Source organism: Neophocaena asiaeorientalis, unplaced genomic scaffold, assembly GCF_003031525.2.
Source record: "Neophocaena asiaeorientalis asiaeorientalis breed wild unplaced genomic scaffold, Neophocaena_asiaeorientalis_V1.1 scaffold114, whole genome shotgun sequence".
NCBI classification, from domain to species: Eukaryota; Metazoa; Chordata; class Mammalia; order Artiodactyla; family Phocoenidae; genus Neophocaena; species Neophocaena asiaeorientalis.
Genome location: NW_020173116.1, coordinates 6,886,641 through 6,908,860, shown reverse-complemented (window position 1 = coordinate 6,908,860; position 22,220 = coordinate 6,886,641). Strand labels below are relative to the sequence as shown.

The window sequence follows — 22,220 nt, the reverse complement described above, 5'->3', positions numbered from 1 at the left end:
AGCCCAGGCCACGTTAACGCCAAGCCTGTGCTCCTAACCATTAGTGTTACGAAGACCTGCTGTGTGCTGGGCGCTGTCCTAACAATATATACATGTGTCATGTCATCTTCGCAGCTAATTTCATGAGGCTGCTACTATTAACATCTCCACTTTACAGATGAGAAAACTGAGGCCGAGCTGACACACGGCAGAGTCAGGCTAATCTGACTCTAGACTTCAATTTGTGAACCTCTATGCTAAACTCTCAGCAGAGTTTTCGATACCACTAGGACGCCATAGTTATCAATTCTGGGAGAAATGTCATAATAGGTAAATCGGCATTTTGCAGCCCCTAAAGAACATTCATCAGTAGATGAAAGAAAGCATTAAGAGAAAAAGTTGATGGGGTAAGGTTGTCACAGAGGGACCACCAGTCACTGTGTGTGATGTGACTTGAAGCCACTTAAGAAGCGTTCTTGCCAGAAAGGTTTAACCCATCTTCAGTTTAGCCTATAGATGCTAACTTCCAGCTTACAGAAAATTCAGGGACTAGACGAGCAAATCAAATCACACCAGGAAGAAGCAAACAAACCCAAAATGTGGGACCTTCTACAGGACACCTGACCACCCAGTTTCTTCAGCAAGTCCCCGTCAGGGAGAATCATTCTAGATTAAAAGTACCCAAGAACCATCACTACCAAGTGCAAGTGGGCGTGGTGAGGACCCCGATTCAAACAGGCTAACTGCAAAAAGACGTTTCAGCTACAATGGGGGAAACCTGAATGTGACCTGCGTCTTTGATGATACCGAGGAATTATTGTTAACTTTATGTAAGTGTGATAATATAAGAAAATTTGTGTATTTTTTGGAGGTATACTGACGTGTGTGGAATGGAATGACATGATGTTTGGGGTTTGCTTTAAAATTCTTCAGGGGGAAAAATAAAGGCTAGGTGAAGCAAGTGTGATAAAATCTTGAAAATTCTGGAATCTGGGTTATGGTTACCTGAGGGCCCATAAAATAATCCTCCCTACTTTTTGTATATGTTTTGACTTGTTCAATATAGAAAAACTTTCAGTGGTTATCGAGATGATGGGATGAAACAAATTTAACAACATAATATTAAACGAAAGACTCTACACCCAAGATTATTGGTTCAGTGCGATTTATACATTTTGCATAAAATTTGCCGGGAATATGGAAGAATGAATTGTGATAGGTGATTGTGGTAGGGTCTTGAGATTGGGGTGAGTCTTTTTCTATGGCCTTTCCTTCAATGCTGCTCCAATGATTTTACCATAAATTAAATCTAGGGGGAAAACGCTTCCAGATGCATTTGCTGCAGGAGCAGACAGGCCATGGATATTCCCTAATGAGGGAGGCAATGGGGGGAATACAGTGAAGGATGGACTCTGGCAGAGAAAAGCTTTCATTCCGACCTAATAGTAAACACATTCAAACAAAAAGTGGCGGTTCCCTAGGGCAGGGGTCCCCAGCCCCTGTTAGGAACTGGGCCTCACAGCAGGAGGTGAGGGGCGGGGGGAGTGAGCAAAGATTCATCTGCCGCTCCCGATTGCTCCCCACAGCTCCCCATCTCTCCCATTACCGCCTGAACCATTGCTCGAATCACCGCCTGAAGCACCTGCCCACCCCCACCCCGGTCCGTGGAAAAATTGACTTCCATAAAACCAGTCCCTGGTGCCAAAAAGGTTGGGGACCGCTGCCCTAGGGGCCCAGGCCAGGAAAGGTCTCTGGTTCTCCTTCCCGCCCAGAGGGCCTGTTGTCCTCACCACACCCAGGACATTGGCCTGGGAGGAGCCTGAGGGCCTGGGTCGCTCTCACTTGTTCTTACCAGGATTTTCCAGGACTCGAATCTTTTGTAAAATCCCAACACATAAGACAAGAGGAACATCAGGGAGATGAGGAATGAGGTGAGCGAGACGTACATCACCCATCCTTGTAGCAGTGGGTTTGCTACCTGGGTGGCGGCCACCAGGATCCAGACCCAGCACCCAAATATCTGTAAGAGAAAACCACAGAAGAAGGGGCTTTATTGGCTGGTGTGGGGCACGTTTCCCTTTGCAGGTCACCTCTCTCCTCCTCTGGCTCTGGTTAAACGCTCTTCAGGTGGAGTTAGGTGGGATTCAAGAGGGAAATGGGGAAGGAAGGCTGGCCCCTGAGTCAGAGTAAATTTTGTTAGGAAATACACCTGGTTAACACAGAAGTTTCCAATGGAAGGACTTGGCTAAATTTGGGCTGTGGATGTGTCTTCTTGGCCCAAACAGTGTTGGCATATAGAGTTTTTGAAACATTTCTTCGTAAGTTGCCAACATTTAAAACGGGGTATTTCACACGAAAAATTCAGATTTCAGACATTTTCTTGAGAAATCCATAGTTCTGGCCACAGTGAACCCATTTCCCAGGCCAGAGTAGCCTGAAACCAGTTGTGACTGGCTCTTTAAAAAGGACCTGGAGTTCTCAGTGGATCACATCCCCAACCTTCCCGATCCCTATGCCATCGTGTGGCACATTTCCAGTTGCTTACTTGCACTGTGGAATAGTATTCTCCTTCTGGCTCCCTTCATCCACTGACAGTGTCTGCCTGGCCCTGTGGATATTTGGTTTGGAGCCTCCTGTCTATAGTATCTGACGCCCTGGAGTCAGTTAGCAGCTGGGCAATACAGTTCCATTTAAATCACCTCTCAACTCTGTCTAGCCACTTATTATCCCTTTGGCGGAAAAGCCAAAACTTTTTCCTGTTGCCTCGGGTTCTGCATTTGTTTGCTTTGGGGCTGGGCTTGCAGCCATGTTGGTGAGCCCAGGGAGGAACTAAATGTCCACCAGACAGCACATTCAGTTAGAGACCTGGAGGACAAGGGTTTACATGTACATGAGCACCAAGGAGTTTTGTTCTTGGTTTGTCTCCTCTCCTTCCTGGCCCTCCTTAGAATGTCCTGGCGAGTCTCCTGGGTTCCCCCTTGTTACATCTGTGCTTTTAAGCACCACATGGGCTGGCGATCCCAGGAACCCAGTGCAGGGCATTTGTCTCTCTGCAGCCTTCAGCCCTGCATGCCCGCTTGATGTCTCTACTTGGACATCTCTCTGCACTTGTATGACCCCGGAGAGCAAGTGCCTCATTACAATTTGCACCCTAGGCACCCCACTTGCCTCACCCTACTCCTGGCCCTCCCCCTCAAGCGTTGCAAGTCTAACAGGTACAAAATCTGAACTCATTGCCATTCCCCAATTCCTTGAAAACCCTCATCAGCACCTCCTGAGAATGAGCCTTCTGAGGAAGAGAGTTATGGGATTGGGAACGCGTGTACAGTGGCCTCCAAAGATAACGTTCTATTTCTTTCACTTCATAGAAGGTACATGGGAGTATATCTTTTATTAAGTAATACAATAATTCTGAAAAAGAAGAATCTGTTGGACTATGAGACCACTGGAGATTCGGAGTGATGGGAAACAGGGAGCCAAGGATGTCTCTTGGGTTTGTGGTTTGGAGGATTCACACTACTAGATTTAAAAAAAATTTTCTCTAGAGTTACAGCACTCAAAATAGTTGTCAGTGCAGGTGACTCACATTTCTGTCCATCTCAGGAGAAAGCTCATCCCCTTCCCTAATTCTATTGCCTTTTCACACAAATTTTATTTAAAATTTTTTTTACTTAAAACAATTTTTTTATTTTACTTTTTGGCTGTGTTGGGTCTTCTTTGCTGCTCACGGGCTTTCTCTAGTTGTGGCGAGTGGGGGCTACTCTTTGTTGCGGTGCGCGGGCTTCTCTTTGCCATGGCTTCTCTTGTTGCGGAACATGAGCTCTAGGTATGCGGGCTTCATTAGTTGTGGCACGCGGGCTCAGTAGTTGTGGCTTGCGGGCTTAGTTGCTCCACGGCAAGTGGGATCTTCCTGGACCAGGGTTAGAAGCTGTGTCCCCTGCATTGGCAGGTGGATTCTTAACCACTGCACCACCAGGGAAGTCGCTCACATAAATTTTAGAATCAGGTTGTCAATATCTATAATATGTATCTGATGGGATTTCGATTGTGTTAAATCTATAGATCAATTTGGGGAGACTTGAAATCTTTACTATGATGAGTCTTCCAGTCCATGAACATGGTATGCCTCTCCAATGATTAAGATGTTCTTTGACATCTTTTATCAACGTTTTGTAGTTTTTAGCAGACAGATACTGTACACATTTTCTTATAGTTACACGTAAGTATTTTATTTTGGGGGAGCTATTGTAAATAGTGTTGTTTTTTTAAATTTCCATTTCCCAATTTTTCCTTGCTAGCAGATAGAAATATGATTGACTTTTTGTTTGTCAATATTGTATCCTGCAACTTGCTAAACTCACGTATTACTTTAAGGAGGGTTTTGGTTTTTGAGGGGGAGGATGTTATTTGGTAGGTTCCTTGGGATTTTCTATGTGTCTCATTAGATTTTAATCTTTATGATTACTAATAATATTGATTCTATTTTCATATGTTTCATGTATTTCTTCTTCTGTGCAATTTTTTATTGTTGTTTTTTAATTGGTTACATATTTCTTACAGATGTGTCTTTTTTTTAATTGATTCATAGGAATTCTTCCTAATAGTGTGGATCTCATTAACTGTTATAAATATGGCAGATATATTCTGCCAGCATATGTCTCTCACATTTTTTTCTGTTTTGTTATACTTGTTCATTTGTTTTATTTTTTAGATTCCACATATAAATGAAGTCATACAGTATTTGTCTTTCTCTGCTTTATTTCACTAAGGATAATACCCTCCAGGTCCACCCATGTTGTCACAAATGACAATATTTTATTCCTTTTTATGGCTGAGTAATATTCCATTGTGTGTATACACCACATCTTCTTTATCCATTCATCTGTTGATGGACACTCAGGTTGCTTCCATATCTTGGCTGCTATAAATAGCACTGCTACGAACACTGAGGTGCATATATCTTCTTGATTAGTGTTTTTGCTTTCTTTGGATAAACACCCAGGAGTGGAATTGCTGGATCATATAGTTCTATTTTTAATTATTTGAAGAACCTCCATATTGTTTTCCATAGTGGCCGCACCAATTTATGTCTCACATTTTATGATGTCTTTTGGTGAACTGAGTTCTTGATTTTAAAGTAATTGAATATGTTAATCTTTTCTTTTATAGACTGTGCTTTTTCAGTCAAGTTTAAGATTGCCTTAAGAAATGAAGATATTCTTGCATCTCTGATATTCTTCTGGAATCACTTTCTTTCTTCCTGCAATACAATTGTTAGTAGCTTCTTTAGGAAAGGTCAGATGGCAGCAGTCAGTTTGTCAGAAAACTGTCCTTATTTCCCGCCTGACAATTATTTCCTTAGAAGGTATTTTCCCACGGTGTTCTACATCTTTCCATAGTATTCCATTTTGCTCCAGCTTCATTGCTGCTGTGGAATCTGTCTTAGGTATATGGATGCTTTTAGAGTCTTCCTGCTGTCTCTGGTGTTCTGCAGTTTGTGCAATAATGGTACAGGGCGTTGAGGTGTTGCGTATCTTTTCATTAATTTTGCTTGGTATTTATTTTATATTCAATATCTGATGATTCCATTGTCTTTGTCTTGGTAGCCTGATTCTCTACTTTGTGGCTTCTGTTAACTTTCATTCCTGTTCACTTTTTCCCTCCCATGTTTATTGAAGTTTGATTGTGATCACGACTGTGGGTGTAGCTCAGTTCTGAATGATGCTCTTGGAGACTTTCTGGATAAACAACTCCACTTACTTTTGTCCAGCTCGGCTGAAAGATATGCAGCTTTCAGGTCCTTCTTTTCTGGGACTAGAGTTCTCATCTTACAAATAAACAATAACGTTCCCACTGCCATTGTCCTGGAGAGGAAAAGTACGTTTGAATTTATGGAGAATTCTCAGGTTCTTCTGAAGAGAAAGGCACCAGGAGGAGAAGCCAGAATAGACCAGAGAGTTGACAACAAGTCACAGCTTCCTAGGCTCTTGTAGGGCTGGGCAACACCCCCGGAAGCCTGGCCGCCTCTGAAAGCACCAGCTCTGGGAGCACATCTCCCCAGATCTCAACAAACAATCCCCAAGTGAATTTTGGAAGTCCTAGGCTGGGCCTGGGACTGCCAGTGAGTGAGCCAGGGCTGCCCTGTCCTGAGGAGGGACCGATGCAGGATGAGAGCCGCTGTCCCCAGGCTCTTGCCTGTTGATCCCAGTGACCGGGGAGCTGATGCTTCAGGGAGGTGCCAGGGCTTGGCTTGTGGGTACCCGCCAAGCACCTTCCCCACCAAGCCATGGGAAGTGCATAAAGATGCTGGCCCACCGCCAGTACCCGAACAATGCCGGCTATTAGCGGGAATAGCATTCGGGAGTCAGTGACTGCACCAGAACCTGTAAAATTTTAGTCTCACTTGAGACCTCCGAGGACAGAGAACGGTCTGTGCCATTTACCGCTGTATTCCTAGTTCCCAGCACAGGGCCTGGAACGAAGAAGGTGGGAAGGGTATCAAACAGCATTCTTTCAACTGATTCAGTGATAAGCCCACCACCGCCTCACATTCACTAGGGGCTTTACAGTTTATAAAATGCACTCACTCAGACGGCCTCGTTTCTGTACAGCAATTCTCACTCCCTTGGGCTTTTCTAAGACCAGACAGCTGCCACTTGACACCTGCCGCCACTTACTGGCAGCTCACCTGTGCCAGGCCCCGGGGAGTGGGCGAGTGTGCCTCAGCCCCAGCCGGCCTGTCAGTGCTGGCAAAGGGGTCCCCGCCCAGCTCCTGCGATCAGAGGCCACCCTGGGCAGACACTGCTGCATGCACGCAGTCTACATGTCCCCACTTCATTCTCACCACAGTCTGTGAGGTGCTGCTGCCCTGGAGGGGACTGAGGTCTGAGGCCACGCAGGGCACAGGGTAGGGCACCTGTGCTGTCTTGTCTCACAACCAGATTTCACACCCTAAAGGTAGGGCCTCTGAGCATTTGGGAATCTACTCAAATTGCACGGCAATCTTCTTGGCGTAAAGCTTGCATAATCCATAATCAACATTACAAAGACGAATGTTATTTACTTTTTATTTCCACACCCTCTACCTTCTGAACAGTTGAAGGGACCAGGGCCAAGGACAGACTCCAGGTGAACTGAAACCCAGTGGAGTTTGTTATCCTGTTTCTGTTTCAAGCAGCCTAGGTTGGATTCGTTACAAGGAAGGCAATTTCGAGTACGTGTCTTGACTTTTTTTTTTAACTTATATTTAGCTTTCCAAATTTTCTTTGGCAACCTAAACTGCTGTCTCCTTTTAATCCTCATTTTATATTTCTCAAGAGCAGGAGATATTTTTAGATGTTTGGGGCTGGCCTTCAACTCGGAAGAATATTTTATTAGAGGCAGACATTTTGAGCAAGTGTATTTCAAATACAATTCTGGCCAATTCTTAAGCCTGTTCCTTAAGAACAAACACAGATTACTCATCTATGCATTTTCTTTTTTTCTTTTTTTTTTTTTTTTTTGCGGTCCGCGGGCCTCTCACTGCTGTGGCCTCTCCCGTTGCGGATCACAGGCTCCGGACGCGCAGGCTCAGCGGCCACGGCTCACGGGCCCAGCCGCTCCGCGGCACGTGGGATCTTCCCGGACCGGGGCACGAACCCGCGTCCCCTGCATCGGCAGGCGGACTCTCAACCACTGCGCCACCAGGGAAGCCCCATCTATGCATTTTCTAAAGGCTGAACCTAAACTGGAAAGGATCACTTAAGGGAGGACAGAGCTTAACAAGAAGTTTATTAATTACTCATTCTTCTCTAGAACATGGAGAATAGCTCCCTCACGTTTAGAGAGCTAGTTAAAGAACTAGAGGATGAGAACTGGGGTAACAGCACCCAGATGGGAGCGATAGCTGATTCCATGTCTAGGGTGAGAAGCTGGGCATGATACCTCATCACAGCAGGTAGCAAAGGCTTCTGGGGTTAGGTCAGAAGGATTCAGAAGGCTCCTGCTGGCCAAAGATGGGACAATTGGACCTCTAAATAAATATAATAACTACTATGGGATTGGACTATATCAACCAAGTCGCAAGTCATGAGTTGAAAATGATACTCTTTAAAAAGCCCTACTTTGGTCACTTTTGGAGGATGTTTATTATTTTGGAAGGCAGCTATGTTCACCACTATACCGCCAATAATTATTATTTTGAAAAATGCTTAACAAAGGAAAAGAATTAAGCCAAAAATATGGCATAAGGGTAAGGAGCTTTTAAAATACCTAGATTCCTGAGTCTTAACCCTCAGAGCAGCACCCCGAGTCTTGCTACTCCTGGAACCATCCGGGGACTTTGAGGAAGCCCCAAGGTCTGGATCCTGCCCCAGAGATTCTGATGGAACTGGTGAGGGAGGCTGCGCTGTTAAAAGATCCCCAGGTGATGCAGCCAGGACTGAGAACCCCCAAAGCCCCTCTCTGCTTCCAGGCTCATCCGCTTCAGTTCATGAGACAGGAAGCATCAATGTTCCTGGATTCGAATCCTACCTCTGCCTGTTGGGCAGGTTATTTAACTCATCCATGCGTCCATGGATCAATGTCCTGGTCCATCAAACAGAGGAGGTGGGGATGGCTTGTCTCTCCTGGTTTCTGTGAAAATTAGATGAGTTTCTCTGGGACAGGGTGAGTGTTGAGTAACCATTTGTGGCCATGTTATTAGCTATAATGAGATTGGAGGGAATCTTCCCCGAGAAAGACCCAGAAGTGGAAAACTCCAAGGCCAGCCTTCCTGAGGGATGGGAAGTTCACTTCTGTCAGAGCTGGAAGACTAACCAGTGGGGTGAGTGAGCACATTTAGCGGGCGCAGACCCTTTTACGGAGTTGATGAAAGCTTTGGTCACCTAGAAAAATGTACCGATGTATGTGCACGATTTTTGTCTACAAATCTTGGGACTCACAGACCCTCAAAGCCCACCTGCAGCCCCCAGGTTGAAGTCAATTGCCATTGCCATCGCCAGGTTAAATAACGGTGCTGTCAGCCAATCTACTATTTTGACAATATTGATCAAGACATTAAATGCACATAGGGTTCGACCCAGTAATTTCACTTTTTGGAATTTGGCCTATAAATAATGCACACGCACAAAATGATGAATGTATAAGGTTGTTTATTAAAGCCTTGCTGCAGAAATAGAGACACAGATGTAGAGAACAAACGTATGGACACCAAGGGGGGGAAAGTGATGTCAGGGGTGGTGGTGGTGGGATGAACTGGGAGATTGGGATTGGCATATGTATACACTAATATGTGTAAAATAGATAACTAATAAGAACCTGCTGTATAAAACATAAATAAATAAGATAACATTTAAAAAGTCAACCCCCCTCCCCCCAAAAAAGCCTCGCTGGCTACAGAAAGATAAAGAAACATCCCAAATGTTCATTCAGACGGGGCTAGTGAACACAATTATGTCTGCACAATGGAATGTTCAGCAGCCTTCAAAAAGAATGAAAACTCTGTATCCCAAAATGCAACAAGCTCTAAGAACTGCACAAGGCAGAGACCAGCGTGCCCAGTGTGCTATGATTTATATAGAAAAAGAAGAAAATGTATGTGTGTGCGCTTGTGTATTATGTGTATCTGTTTGTAGATGCACAGAATGTTTCTGGAATGAGACTCCATAAACCAATCAGTGCCCTGGCCTCCTGGGAGGAAAATTTCTTGGCTCAGGGACAGGGTTGGGAAGGTTTAAACTAATCCAAATCACCAACATATACACTGAAAAAGAGAGAAGAAAGACGCTGTGCTGGATGATGGATGCTCGTTTCAAAAGTCAAAAGATTTTGTAGCAACATGGATGGACCTAGAGATTGTCATACTGAGTGAAGTAAGTCAGAGAAAGACAAATATCATATGATACCGCTTATATGTGGAATCTAAAAAATTGGTACAAATGAAGTTATTTACAAAACAGAAATAGAGTCACAGATGTAGAAAACAAACTTATGGTTAGCAGGGGTGAAAGGGAGGAGAGGGATAAACTGGGAGATTGGGAGTGACATATACACACTATTATATATAAAATAGATAACTAATAAGGACAGCACAGGGAACTCTACTCAATACTCAGTAATGACCTATGTGGGAAAAGAATCTAAAAAAATTTTTTAAAAGAGTGTATATAGGTATATGTATAACTGATTCACTTTGCTGTACACCTGAAACTAACACAATATTGTAAATCAACTATACTCCAATAAAAATTTTTAAAAGAAGATTTTGAATGGGAGAGACAAAAAGAGAATTGCCTTTCCTTTGGGGAGAATTGCCTTTACTTTGATCTGTACACCTGGACAGAGCAGCAGAGAGCTGAGGGGCCTCCGAAGGGCCCATGCAGGGGCTGGGCTGCCACAGGGCAGTGAACTTCACACCCTGAGAGCTTCTGAAGACAGAGCTGCCCTAGGGATGACCCCATGTGAGGGGGGTAGGAGGAGCCAGAAGACACCTGGCTCAGGTCTGTACCTGGGCTCCTGGCTGCACCTGGCAGGTGTGGTCCAGGTGGGGCAGACCAGGTGCTGAGACCCGGGAAGAGATGCTGGCGATACTACAGGTGATACTACAGGTGGCAGGTTTTTCTGCATAGCTGGGCGGTATTTCAGCCTGGCTGGTCCACTCACCACCAGCACTGCATTCCTTTTCTTACCACTTGACTTAATATCTTCATGAAGCGTTCACGGCCCCTCCTTCCCTTTCCTGGTACTCGGGTGAACGCAGACTGTACCACGAAGCCTCAGAAAATGCAGGCTGGGAGGAAAAGGCCTGACTCAAGACGGGGAGGCCCAGGAGGTCAGCAGTGCCAAGTGCACTGGGGGCTCTCACCCATTCTGATGGCCCGGGAGGAACGGGCTCCGTGAAGAACAAGTTCTGGCCTTGTCCACGGTGGGAACCAGAACTCCCTGAGGGCTCCCTCTGATGCTGAGGTGTCTCGAGATGAAGAAAATGATTGTCCCTCACATTCAGGTGTCCATGGCCCACGTTGTGTGAGTCCAGGGTCTTTTGGCCATTGCTTACCCCCCTCCCCTTTAAAAAAAACTGTGGTAAAACACGCTGAACAAAATTTACCATTTAAACCATTTTTAAGTGTACAGTTCAGTGGTATTAAGTGCATTCCTGTCGTTGTGTAACCATCTCCACCGTCCATCCATCTCCAGAATACTTTTCATCTGGCAAAGCTGACACCCTGCACCCATTCAACAATAACTTACTACTTCCCCCCTCCCCCAAACCCTGGCAACCATCCTTCTTTCGTCCCTATAAATGTGACTCCTCTAAGTACCTCATATGTGTGGAATCACAGAGTATTTGTTCTTTTGTGTCTGACTTATTTCACTCAGCGTATCGTCCTCAAGGTTCATCCCTGTTGTCAGAATTTCCTTCCTTTTTAAGGCTGAATAATATTCCATTATACCATGTACCTATTTTGTTATCCATTCATCCATCGATGGACACGTGGGCTGCTTCCACCTTTTGGTTCTTGTGAGTAGGGCTACTGTGAACATGAACGTACAACTACCCGTTTGATGCACCTCCTTTAAACGGGAAAAATAAGAGGAGATGCATCCAGGGGCTGCACTTTGGACCCCATCAGGCAATTCTGGTGCAAATGCCCGAGAGACACAGCTCCTTTGAACAGAGCACCCTCTGTTTGTGCCACTGTGGCCAGAGCACGCGTCCCTCGGGAGTTTGGTACTGTCCACTCAAAATGCCTTAACTCCAGGGCGATTTTAATGGCTTAAACGGCATGCCAGGAATTAGATCTGTTATTATTTTTCAACCCTAATATTTTAAATTGATTGTAAAAATAATGTTAACAGCAAAGGAATTTTTTAGTATGTTTCTTCCCAGGCCTAGTGCCGGTGTATACATATTCTTTATAAAGTTGTAAATCATAGTGAACATACATTTTGTATTCAACTTTTCATATTTTTCTATTTTGCTACGTGGCTCAATAATACAGTCGATTCTTGTCGTTCAAGGTAGTTCTGTAAAGTTGCCCTCAGCACTGGCAAATTTCGTTGTGAATCGTGAAGCATTGCTCCTGGGAAAATACAGAGCTAGGTTCCTGTGAGATTGTGGTCACAATATTTTCATCAACTGATCAACACATAACTTTGTTTTATGTGTGTTTCTGTTTAAAGACACCTTATTTTAATATATACTGTTGATCCATTAACATTGAGCTCTCAGCCAACAGCTCTATAACTATAAGCTTATCTAACACGTATTTTCTACGTAAGGCAAATCACTGCCTTGTCAAACTCAGGAACGCTAGAAATAAGTTCAGCAGAGGACTTGGGGCTATTTTAAACAGCAAAATCACCAAGCAAAAGCACAAAAATATGCATGACATGGCACTAAACAGACCTGGGAAAGGACCTTGTTTACAGTATGAGCTGTAAGAAGGCAGCTATCAACCTCAGGTTTACCGTGTGTGTCTCAAATTTGTGACTTAAATGTTTTTCCACCCTGCACATGTCCTCAAATGACAGTGACAACACTACAAGTATTGATTTGGGGGTTACACATACATTTTAGTAAGTGAATTTGCAAATGCAGGATCCGTGAGTAATGAGGCCTGGCTATACTTTCAATGCCACCATTACATTCCATCAAGTTGATAAAACTTCATCTACTCAATGAGGCCCCAGGGCAAGGAGGTTGGATGTTTCTAGCTTTTCCCTGTTATAGATGATGCCACAGTAAATAACACTGCAGAGATAGTTGTCTTTTTAAAATTCTTTCTGTGGAGTAAATTGCCCAACTGGGCGTACTGGTGGGTGGCGTGGGGAGAGGGAGGATGTAGTGGGTGACTTTCCAACATGCGTTAGGTTCAACGCATCCCTTGGCTGGGACACATATGTGACTGCCCTGGCCAGTGAGATGCAAGCCTTCTGGGGACTCCTGGGAAGGGCTACTTCCTGCCTCAGTGATGAGACAGTTCCACTCTTACTCTGGCCATGGCTGTGTCTGGTATTAGGCCTGGAGCGATGATGAAAAAGAGGAGAGAGAGAAGGAAAGATGGATCCACAGCTGCACTGTCAAAGAACCAGCCCAGGCAGAGCCTGCCTAACTTCGGGCTTCCCGGGACATGAGATTGTCTACTTCCCTTCTGCTGGAGCCGGTCTGAGCCAGCGACAGCTCTTGTCATAGCCCTGCTGAGGACGTGGGATGCGAGTCTGCACACATCACCCACACCCCTCACCCCCTCACTGGCTCCCCGTGACCCCCAGGCCACACTCGGCCACCACCCAGCAGGCTCTGCCTGTGCCAGCCTCCCTGAGGCTGCTGCAGTGACTCCAGCATCGGGCCTTCCAAATGCGGGCTGAGATCTGTTAGTGGGTGTTGAAGTCCATCTAGTCACCACCAGCATTAAGAGGTTAAGTAGACTAGCAGCAACGTGGATGGACCTAGAGATTATCATACTAAGTGAAGGAAGTCAGACAGAGAAAGACAAATACCATATGATATCACTTATATGTGGAATCTAAAAAATGATACAAATGAACTTACTACAAAACAGAAGCAGACTCACAGACATAGAAAGCAAACCTATGGTTACTAAAGGGGGAAAGGGGGGAGGGATAAATTAGGAGTTTAGGATTAACAGATACAACCCACTATATGTAAAATAGATAAACAACAAGGACCTATTGTCTAGCACAGGAAACTATATTCAATACTTGTAATGACCTACAACGGAAAAGAATCTGAAAAAAATATATACGTATAACTGAATCACTTCGCTGTATACCCGAGACTAACACAACGTTGTAAATCAACTATACTTCAATAAAAAGTAGCTTGTTTTGAAAAAAAAGTTAAGTAGACTAGAAGAAAAACTACAGTGCATTGTCCATAGACAGGGAAATACTGTTTCCTGAATCTTTTGTTTCAGTTACACACACACACACACACACACACACACACACACACACACGAAGTTGCCATGAAAATACATTTCTTCAGTGCATCACGGTCAGCTGTGGAAACCCCAGCTCTAGCTGCCTCTGTCCCTCTCCACAGTCCCTCCCTGCACTGTGCCAGCGGGCGGACACTCAAAGCCCTGGCAGCCGCTGCGGCCGGAGCCCCATCCTGCGTCCTGGGGGGCCACGCTGAGGCCTGTGTGGGAAGCGTGAGCCATTGACAGGGACGGAGAGGGGACGGCGGGTTGTCAGACACGCGGGGGAGTCCTGGAACGTCCCCTACCTGCGGCGACGGCACTTAGCATAAGGGCACTGCGGCCTCCACAGCTCGGGGGCGGGGGGGTGGTGGTGGTGCCCAGCCTCTTCCAGGCCGCACCCCGCCCCTCCGTGGGGTCAGGCACCCCTCAGCAGTCCTCCCCCGGCTGCAGGCCTCCCTGTGGGCAGCGCAGGGCCCCCAGTGCCCACGTGGGTCCTCTTTAGCACCCACGAGGCCACTCCCATCTCCACATCTGGGGCCCCCAGCCTGTGAGGATCTCTGGGCTGGCAGGTCACTTCCTCTGACCCGGGAGGAAACCGGTTCTGAGAGGCGGAGCGACCTCCCCGTGGGGGCGTGGCCGGCCCGGGCTGCCATCCCGGTCCCCCAGGCCACCCAGGCCACCCAGGCCACCGGCAGTGCGTGGAAGCGCTACGCTCCATAATTCAACCCAGGACCCTTGCATACACCAGCCGCTCCGTCCTGACTCCCCGAGTGAGAATTTTCTCTCTGTGGCTTTAAGGTGAGCAGGAAGTTGCTGGCCCAGGCCCCTTGGCCTCCGCGTGAGGACCCCTGTTTTATTCGGTCCACCCCAGGAACAATGGTGCGGGCCAGCGCTCCGCCCCCGGCAGAAGAAGTCATATCCGCACCCCTGGTACCCACAAGGGCTCGCAAGACTGGGCTGGCCGCGCGCCAGGAAATCAACCCCTGCCCTGGGGTGTGAGCCTGGGAGAGGCAGGATGCCGCTGGGAGGGGCTGGTGAGTCAGCGGCCAGGCCACCTCTGCCTTCCTCCCCCCGCCCCCCCATCGGCTTCCTCCCCCAGGACCGCGCCCGCCCATTCAGACACCCACCCCCACTGGACCCGCTTCTCAGGGACTCAGCAGTCCAGGTTTACGATGTAACATAAACTAAGATAATAAAAACCTTCTTATTACTCTAAAGTCTAAAGGGCTTAAAAAAACAAACAAAAACCTAAGCATTTTAGGGGCAAATTTGTTTCCTTTTTAAAAAAAATTTGAGCACCTTAGAAAAGTTAGAAAGTACAGAAAAGATATAAAGAAGCAGGATAAATACATCCCGCTCCCCCCAGTGGTCCCCATTTCCCAGGCCTCCCCCCTGGTCTCTCCCTCCTTGGCTCCCACTATGTTTATTAACCTTGGCTCCCTTCACACGTCCCCAGGAAGTCCCCAGATGAGCCCTGGAATTGGGCTCAGGGGAGGGCCCCACCTTCTCCTTCCCTCAGGAACCGCAGACATCCTGTGACTCGTGGCCATGTTCCTGCCCTTCACCAGGCACCGAGGACCCACTCACTCTAGTTCCAGTTGACTTGCTCAGCTTGCCCTTCCCCTGCTTGTCTAAGACCAGACCCTCGAGGGCAGGGACCAGGCCAATTGTCACCTCCTCCAGGAAGCCTCTCCTGACTACTCCTCCCCAGTCCCTGAGCTCCTGGATGCAGGACTCTGACCTGTGGTCTTTGCGTCCCCGATGTGGGGCACGGAGCCTGGCATGAAGCAGGTGTGCAGCACGTGCTATTGATCCACTCAAGAGGCAGGTGGCGGCTTGCTGGACTCTCCCCAGGAAGTCTCATCTTCCTGGGCCTGATTCCCACACAGGTGGCAGTACCTGACGCCTTCTGGGCCAGCCACTGGCCCAGCCGCGGACTGGCATTTATGCCAGGAGCCGGGACCACATGGGGACAAACACCCATCTGTTTCATCCTCACGCATTTCCTACTCCATCACCTCCTGGGCCCTAGAAATTCTCTAGGTCGGGAGCACCTCCCCTGGGAGAGCAGCTGGGCTTCCCTGGAAAGATTTTCCAACCCCCTTCCTCCTCCCTCAGCATGTAGGAAGGACTGGGCAAGAACGTTGTTGAGTGAATACATGGGATTTAAGTGGGGCCGACTTCTTTCCTTACAGCTTGATTTTATATATTTGTTAACGTCTCAGACCTAGGAAGTCTTAGTCTGAACAAGCAAATATCTAATCCCTAATCCAAACTCTTTAAGCATGCCAAGCCCTCACCCTGAGGGAGCTTGTCCTGACAACTTCTCTAGCTGCAGGAGCCTTTGACAAGTGAGGCTGTGCACCCCTGCTCTTTACCGTTTCCTATCTTGCGATGCTCTTCAATGTTCGTGCATCACTCCGTTAAGACAGGGTCCAGGATTTACCATATCCCTCTTATTATTACCTTTTTATTCTTGTATCCCCCTGAAGGCAAAGCATGGGGCTAGAGCAATAGTAGAATCTCAGCAAATATTTCTTGGTTTACAACTGGGATTTGCTCACAAGAGACCCACGCTTTCTAGTAAGAGGTCCAGACGACCACCAGCAATAACATAGCATGGGCTCACATTTCTAGAACAGTTGTTACTGAAACCCCAGAGCGGTCTTAGGAGATCTTTGCTGCTGCTGCCCCATTGTTGAGGCTCAGAGTGGTCAAGTAACCTGCCCAGGGTCTCACAGCCATTAGGCGGCAGAGTCAGGCTTACCCCTCCCAACTGACTCTATTTTACTGAACCTGAACAGCACAGGGGGAGGGGCGGGGGGCCTCCCAGGGTAAGGGCTGGGCCTGGGGCCAGGAAGCCAAAACGGGTCCAGGCAACTGGGGAGGTTGACATCCGACTCCTGTCCACACGGCGCCTCCCGTTCTTCTCAGGATACTTGCTCTTCCCAGCTCCACACTTATTTACCTTCCCTTTGCCCCGTCCTCCCGCCCTGTCGCAGCTTTCCTGGGCCCTCCTTGGGCATCACTGCGTTGGGTTGGGTCTCAGTGGTGCCCTGGCCATGAAGGCTGTTGGCCCCTGGTCCTGCAGGGGCTGGGCAAGGTCAGGGGCGTGGCCGGGGACCAGGTGTGGAATGAAGGGAAAGACAGATGCCACAAAGATGAAGTAAAGCTGGGGCAAATTGAGTTTACTTTTACTGCTTCTCAGAAGTATGGAGAATTGAAAAGGGAGCAGAGGGAAACAAGAGAAAGGATTTTTCCTTTTGGAAAACTCAACTTCTAAAGAAGTGTTATAACAAAGGGGTGGTACCTGCCCTAAACGAGGCCCAAGATGAGCCCTAATTCCCTCTCTCAGCCCCACACAGCTGACTGACGGTTCTGGGACTCAGTAAGCTCTCAAACAGGCTTTTACATATAAACAGAGTAGAAAAAGAAACAGGCTGAAATGAAGGGGAAGCTGGGGATCTGGATAAGATGTAAAGGTGAGCTTCCCCAGCGGGAAGGTTCTGGAATGAGCTTCTAGGGTGGTCAGAGTATTTCCTTCTGACCACTGTGTGTGGGCAAATTAAAAAGCTGAAAGCATCAAACACCAGAGTGTCCACATTGACTCTCCTTTTAACTGGCTGACTCTCTAGAAACCTTCTTAGCTGTTTCTTTGTCATTAGTCAAGTATCTAATTAATACTAGTGAAAAGGTTGAAAGTTAAAAGACTTCCTTGGACTCTTATTTACAGAGCTGCCCCTCAGCTGTCGTCACCAGGGCCAGCTGTGTGTCCACCTTTCATCTTGTAAAAACTCACAGCGGGCAGGTAATGGTCACGTGATCCCGGCCCCAGGCCGGCCATCCACACGCTGTTTGCTCTGAAGAGCCCGGCAGTGGGGCTGTGAGTCACCTGGTCCCCAGCCCGTGGGGCACTGGTACCAGCAGGCTCCCACACTCACTGAGGAAAGGAGGGAATAAACAATGTCTGCTCACTGAATGAAGGAGAAAATAAACGACATCTGTTCTCACCTTAAAATGCACTGATTCAAAGGCTCCTCACGCTTGGAGCTTACGTTTTGAAATTAACATTGTTCTCAGATGAGAAATCTGAATTCAACTGTAAACCAAACAAAATACAAACTTTAATGTTAAAATCTCCAAAGTCTTATCCGTTGCCGGTGGGAATGTAAAATGGCCCAGCCGCTCTGGAAAACAGTTTGTCTGTTTCTTAATAAGAGTGAAGCAGACACTTTATTATACATACAACCCAGCAATCACACTCACTCTGGCATTTCCCCAGAGACGTGAAAATTACATCCACCCAATAACCTATATGAGAAAAGAATCTAAAAAAGAATGAATAAATGTATATGCCACAACTACTGAAGCCGGCGCGCCTAGAGCCCGTGCTCCACAACAAGAGAATCCACCACAATGAGAAGCCCGTGCACCTCAACGAAGAGTAGCCCCCGCTCACCACAACCAGAGAAAGCCCGCGTGCAGCAGCAAAGACCCAACGCAGCCAAAAATAAAAATAAATTTATAGAAAAAAAAATTATAGGGATGGAAGTAATAGTCTCCAGGGGTGAGAGAGAGTGAAGGAAGACAAGATGGGGTGACTATAAAACAGAAGGAGGAGGGGAGATCTTCACGATGATGGAACGGTTCTGTGTCTTGGTGGTAGGGGTTACGTGAATCTACACGTGTGAGAAAATGGCATGGAAGTAGAGACAGAGCTTAAGAATGTCGGCTCCCTGGTGTCATATTGTAAGAGAGAGTTATTACAAAAGGTGTGACTAACAGGAAGAGGCTGGGGGAAGGGTGTGGGAGGCCTCTCGGAACTATCTTTGCAACTCCCTATCAATCTATAACTATGACAAAGGTTTGAAAATGTGCATTTTAATGTTAAAAACTCTAAAATAAAGCCACTTAGGCAAAGATCGTTAACAGCAGGCTGTGGGGAGCAGAGCTGGTAGGGAACACGCAGAGCCCCTGGTGTCTGGGCCATCCTAGTCTGTCATCATCATTGACACAAAAGAGCTGGAGGCTGTTGGCAGCGGGGGGCTGGCGTGAGGCCTCAGGGGAGCCCTCTGCTCTCCCTGTGTTTTGGGGCCCTCGTTTTATAAGAAGACCCTCTCTGTCTTAGGAAACAGTGGCTGGAGGAAGCTGTGCCTGCAGTCACCCCCGATGTACACCCTGGCCACCCCCATCATGGACCACATCTGAATCCAGGTTATAGATTTTGCTTTCTCTGCCCCTTTTTGCTGGCCTGAGCTCCCAGTTTGAGAATCTACCTCTCTGGACTCATGGCCTTAGAAAAGCATACTCCTGTCCCTGATGCCTTAGGCCCCCCAGACTGAGAATCTGGGACCCCCCCAAGACCTGGGGCTCTGTGGTCAGCCCCATGGGTGGCAGCAGGCAGCATACCCAGGCGGCCGGGGACAGAGGGGCTTCTGCTAGGCTTAGCCTGCACTCTTCTCTCCAGCCCAGCACATCTCCTGCTCATGGGGATCAGAATCAACCAGCAGGGAGTTCCCTGGTGGTCCAGTGGTTAGGACTCTGCGCTTCCACTTAAGGGGGCACAGGTTCGATCCCTGGTTAGGGAACTAAGATCCCGCAGGCCGCGCCACGCGGTTAAAAAAAAAAAAAAGAATTAACCACCAACTGGACATTCTCCCGTCCTCTCCCATTTCCCTTCCCATCCGCACCCCAGATATGATGCACACTTGGTCCTATATTCCATGCTATGAACGCTCATTTAAGGAGAAAGCAGGTGCAGAAGAGCATGTACTGAATAAACCCATTAAATATATACTCACGTGTGTATAAATACGAATATACGCATATACATGGATTATAATTCTTTCTGTATTTTCTAAGTGTTCAGCAATGAACAAGGGTTACTTACGAATTAAAACTGAAGTTGTAATGAGGAAACATCCGACAAGGCCAAATGGAAGGACATTGTACAAAATAACTGATCAGTATTTTCAAAAGTCTCAAGACAAAGATGGAGGGAATCGGCCCAGATCAAAGTAGATGAAGGAGTTACAGCCACCAAATGACATGCAGAATTCTGAACTGGATCCTGGACCAGGAAAAGGACATTTGTGGGGAATTCAGCATAGTCTGAACGAGGTTCATTAGAACAGTGGATAGCATGGGATCAGTGTTAATTCCCTGATTTTGACAGTTGTACTATGTAAGAAAATGTGGCCCTTAAGGGAAGCTGAGTAGAGAGTATATGGGAACACTGTTCTACTGTTACTAGCGTTGCTATAAATCTAAAATGATTTCAAAAGAAAAAGAAATGAACGATATGGAACCAGTGACATCATCCCACCCCCTGAGATCCTCAAGGCCCCAGAGCCCAGCATAACAAAGCACTTTTCTTCCCCGCCGGGGAATTCTGCTGCAGGAGCCCAGCGTCCTGGGGCTGCGGGCACCAGATGGCCCTTCTCACGACCACCGGTACTTTCCTGACTCCTGAAGCCCCATCCCTCCAGCCTACTGCCTGCCAGCCTCTCCTGGGGTCCAGGCCTTTCCCTCTCCTGCCCCCCAGCCTGGAAATCCAGCCTGTCCTTTGAGGTCCAACTGCAAAGTCGCCTCCTCAGTGACGGGCCCGGACCCCTCTCCGAGGTGACAAGGTCGGATGGCCTCTCCTTGCTGGTGTCACAGCGCAGGACCTTCGCCCCCTCAAGCACCGTCTGACTGTAGCGAGGAAGTGCTTGCGGGCCTCTGTCCAGCAGACAGGGAACCTGGGAGGGCATGGGTCCTGTCGCCGGTGGCTGGTGTGACTGACATAGAGCATGTGCTCCATAAAAAGGGGAGGAGTCGACCCCGACCCTGGCCATTCTTGTGGCTGTTCCGAGGCGAGGGGCACACCTGGTCCAGAGAACTCACAGGAGCGCTGAGATGCCATCAGTCTGGCGGGATGCCCTGACTTGTATCCCACTAGGGGCCAGGCCTGGCAGAAACCTGCTTCTTGGGTGGGGTTTCAGCTGGAGCCACCCAAACGTGGGGCCCACCCTGGCTGGCTTCCCTTTCTTTCTTTCTTTTTTTTAAGGCAGTGCCACAGGGCATGCAGGATCTTAGTTCCCCAACCAGGGATCGAACCCGAGCCCCCTGCAGTGGAAGCGCGGAGTCCTAACCACTGGACCACCAGGGAACTCCCAGGCTTAGCTTTCTTGTTGCCATCAATGGGCTCCCTTTAGCCAGTTTGCCAAAAGATCACTCAATCAGGCCAGCCTTCCAGGCAGATGACAGGGTGACAGGGCCGTCAGTTCCAACTGGAAGTTGGAAACACTTTCTGTCTTTTTCTCCCTGCCCAGGGCCAGCACTGCCAAACTCAGAGTCGGTAAGAAAATATCACCCACAAACTAGATATTTCAGAAGGTGCTCGAAAAGCAAAAGAAACTTCTCTGCCCTAAATTGTTCACCAGACTTGTGATCCCCGTCAGTGAAAGGTACATGGTGACAGCTGGCTCGGAGCGGACTCAAATTCTGTTGAACACTCTGGACCCAGCAAGGATTGGGGCTCCATTTCAGCTGCAGGGACCCGGAGAGGAAAGCAGTGACAGGTCGTTGAGAGCACCCAGGGCATCTCACACGACTGTTCTATGGCAGATGTTATCATAAGCAACTTCCCACACAACTCCAAGTTCAAGGTTAGCTGACGTGACAATTAAGAAAATCTTGGAAGAGCTGCTCTCAGAAGGAAAGACAGAGTGCCCCCGTTGTGAACTTTAGAAAAGCACAAACAACAAGTAGTTGGAGAAAAGAAACCACATAATAAAAGTCCGTTCCCAACATCTTCCTGAGGACCCAGGATACTTTAGCAGTTCGCCCACACCTCCGATCACCAGGTCGCCTGCCCAGTTACCCCAGTGGGTTTCATTTGGGGAGCAGGTGACCCACCCATACTGCAGAAGCCCAGAGGTGCTCAGGGAAGGATTAGGGGACACCCAGCCTGGAGCCCCATGGGGGAGACTGGAGGCCACGGAAGCTCTGGCCTTGGAGCTCCTTCCCCAGGGAGCTGCTTCCAGCTCCAGGCCGGCATCTCCCAGCCCCCGCTTTATGCAGGTAGCCCCCACGGCCCCACTCACCAGCTCGGGCAAGAAGAAGGCGTAGGGGATGGTGAGGAACAGCACGATCCCCGAGGGCACTTCGGGCTGGGAGTAGCTGGTGGGAGGTGGGTCGCGGGAGGCCATGCTCTCACCCACTGCCTGGCGCCCTGGCTCCACAGCCCGTGCCCGCAGCCCTTCAAATATCACCTCCTGCCCGACACACCCATCAGAGGACGTTGCCTGGAAGGAAGAAAAAAAAAAAAAAACA

General features: G+C 48.0%; 1 protein-coding gene across 1 annotated transcript in view; it reads right to left on the bottom strand.

The window, feature by feature from the left end:
• Nucleotides 1-22,220, bottom strand: part of NPHP1 (nephrocystin 1) — a 94,874-nt gene that overhangs the window by 3,313 nt on the left and 69,341 nt on the right. Inside the window, exons 20-21 of the mRNA XM_024743960.1 lie at nucleotides 21,992-22,192; nucleotides 1,832-1,999 (exon numbers count right to left, since the gene is read on the bottom strand). Of these exons, the coding sequence (XP_024599728.1) occupies nucleotides 1,832-1,999; nucleotides 21,992-22,192 (369 nt within the window). The remainder of the gene's footprint in view (nucleotides 1-1,831; nucleotides 2,000-21,991; nucleotides 22,193-22,220) is intronic.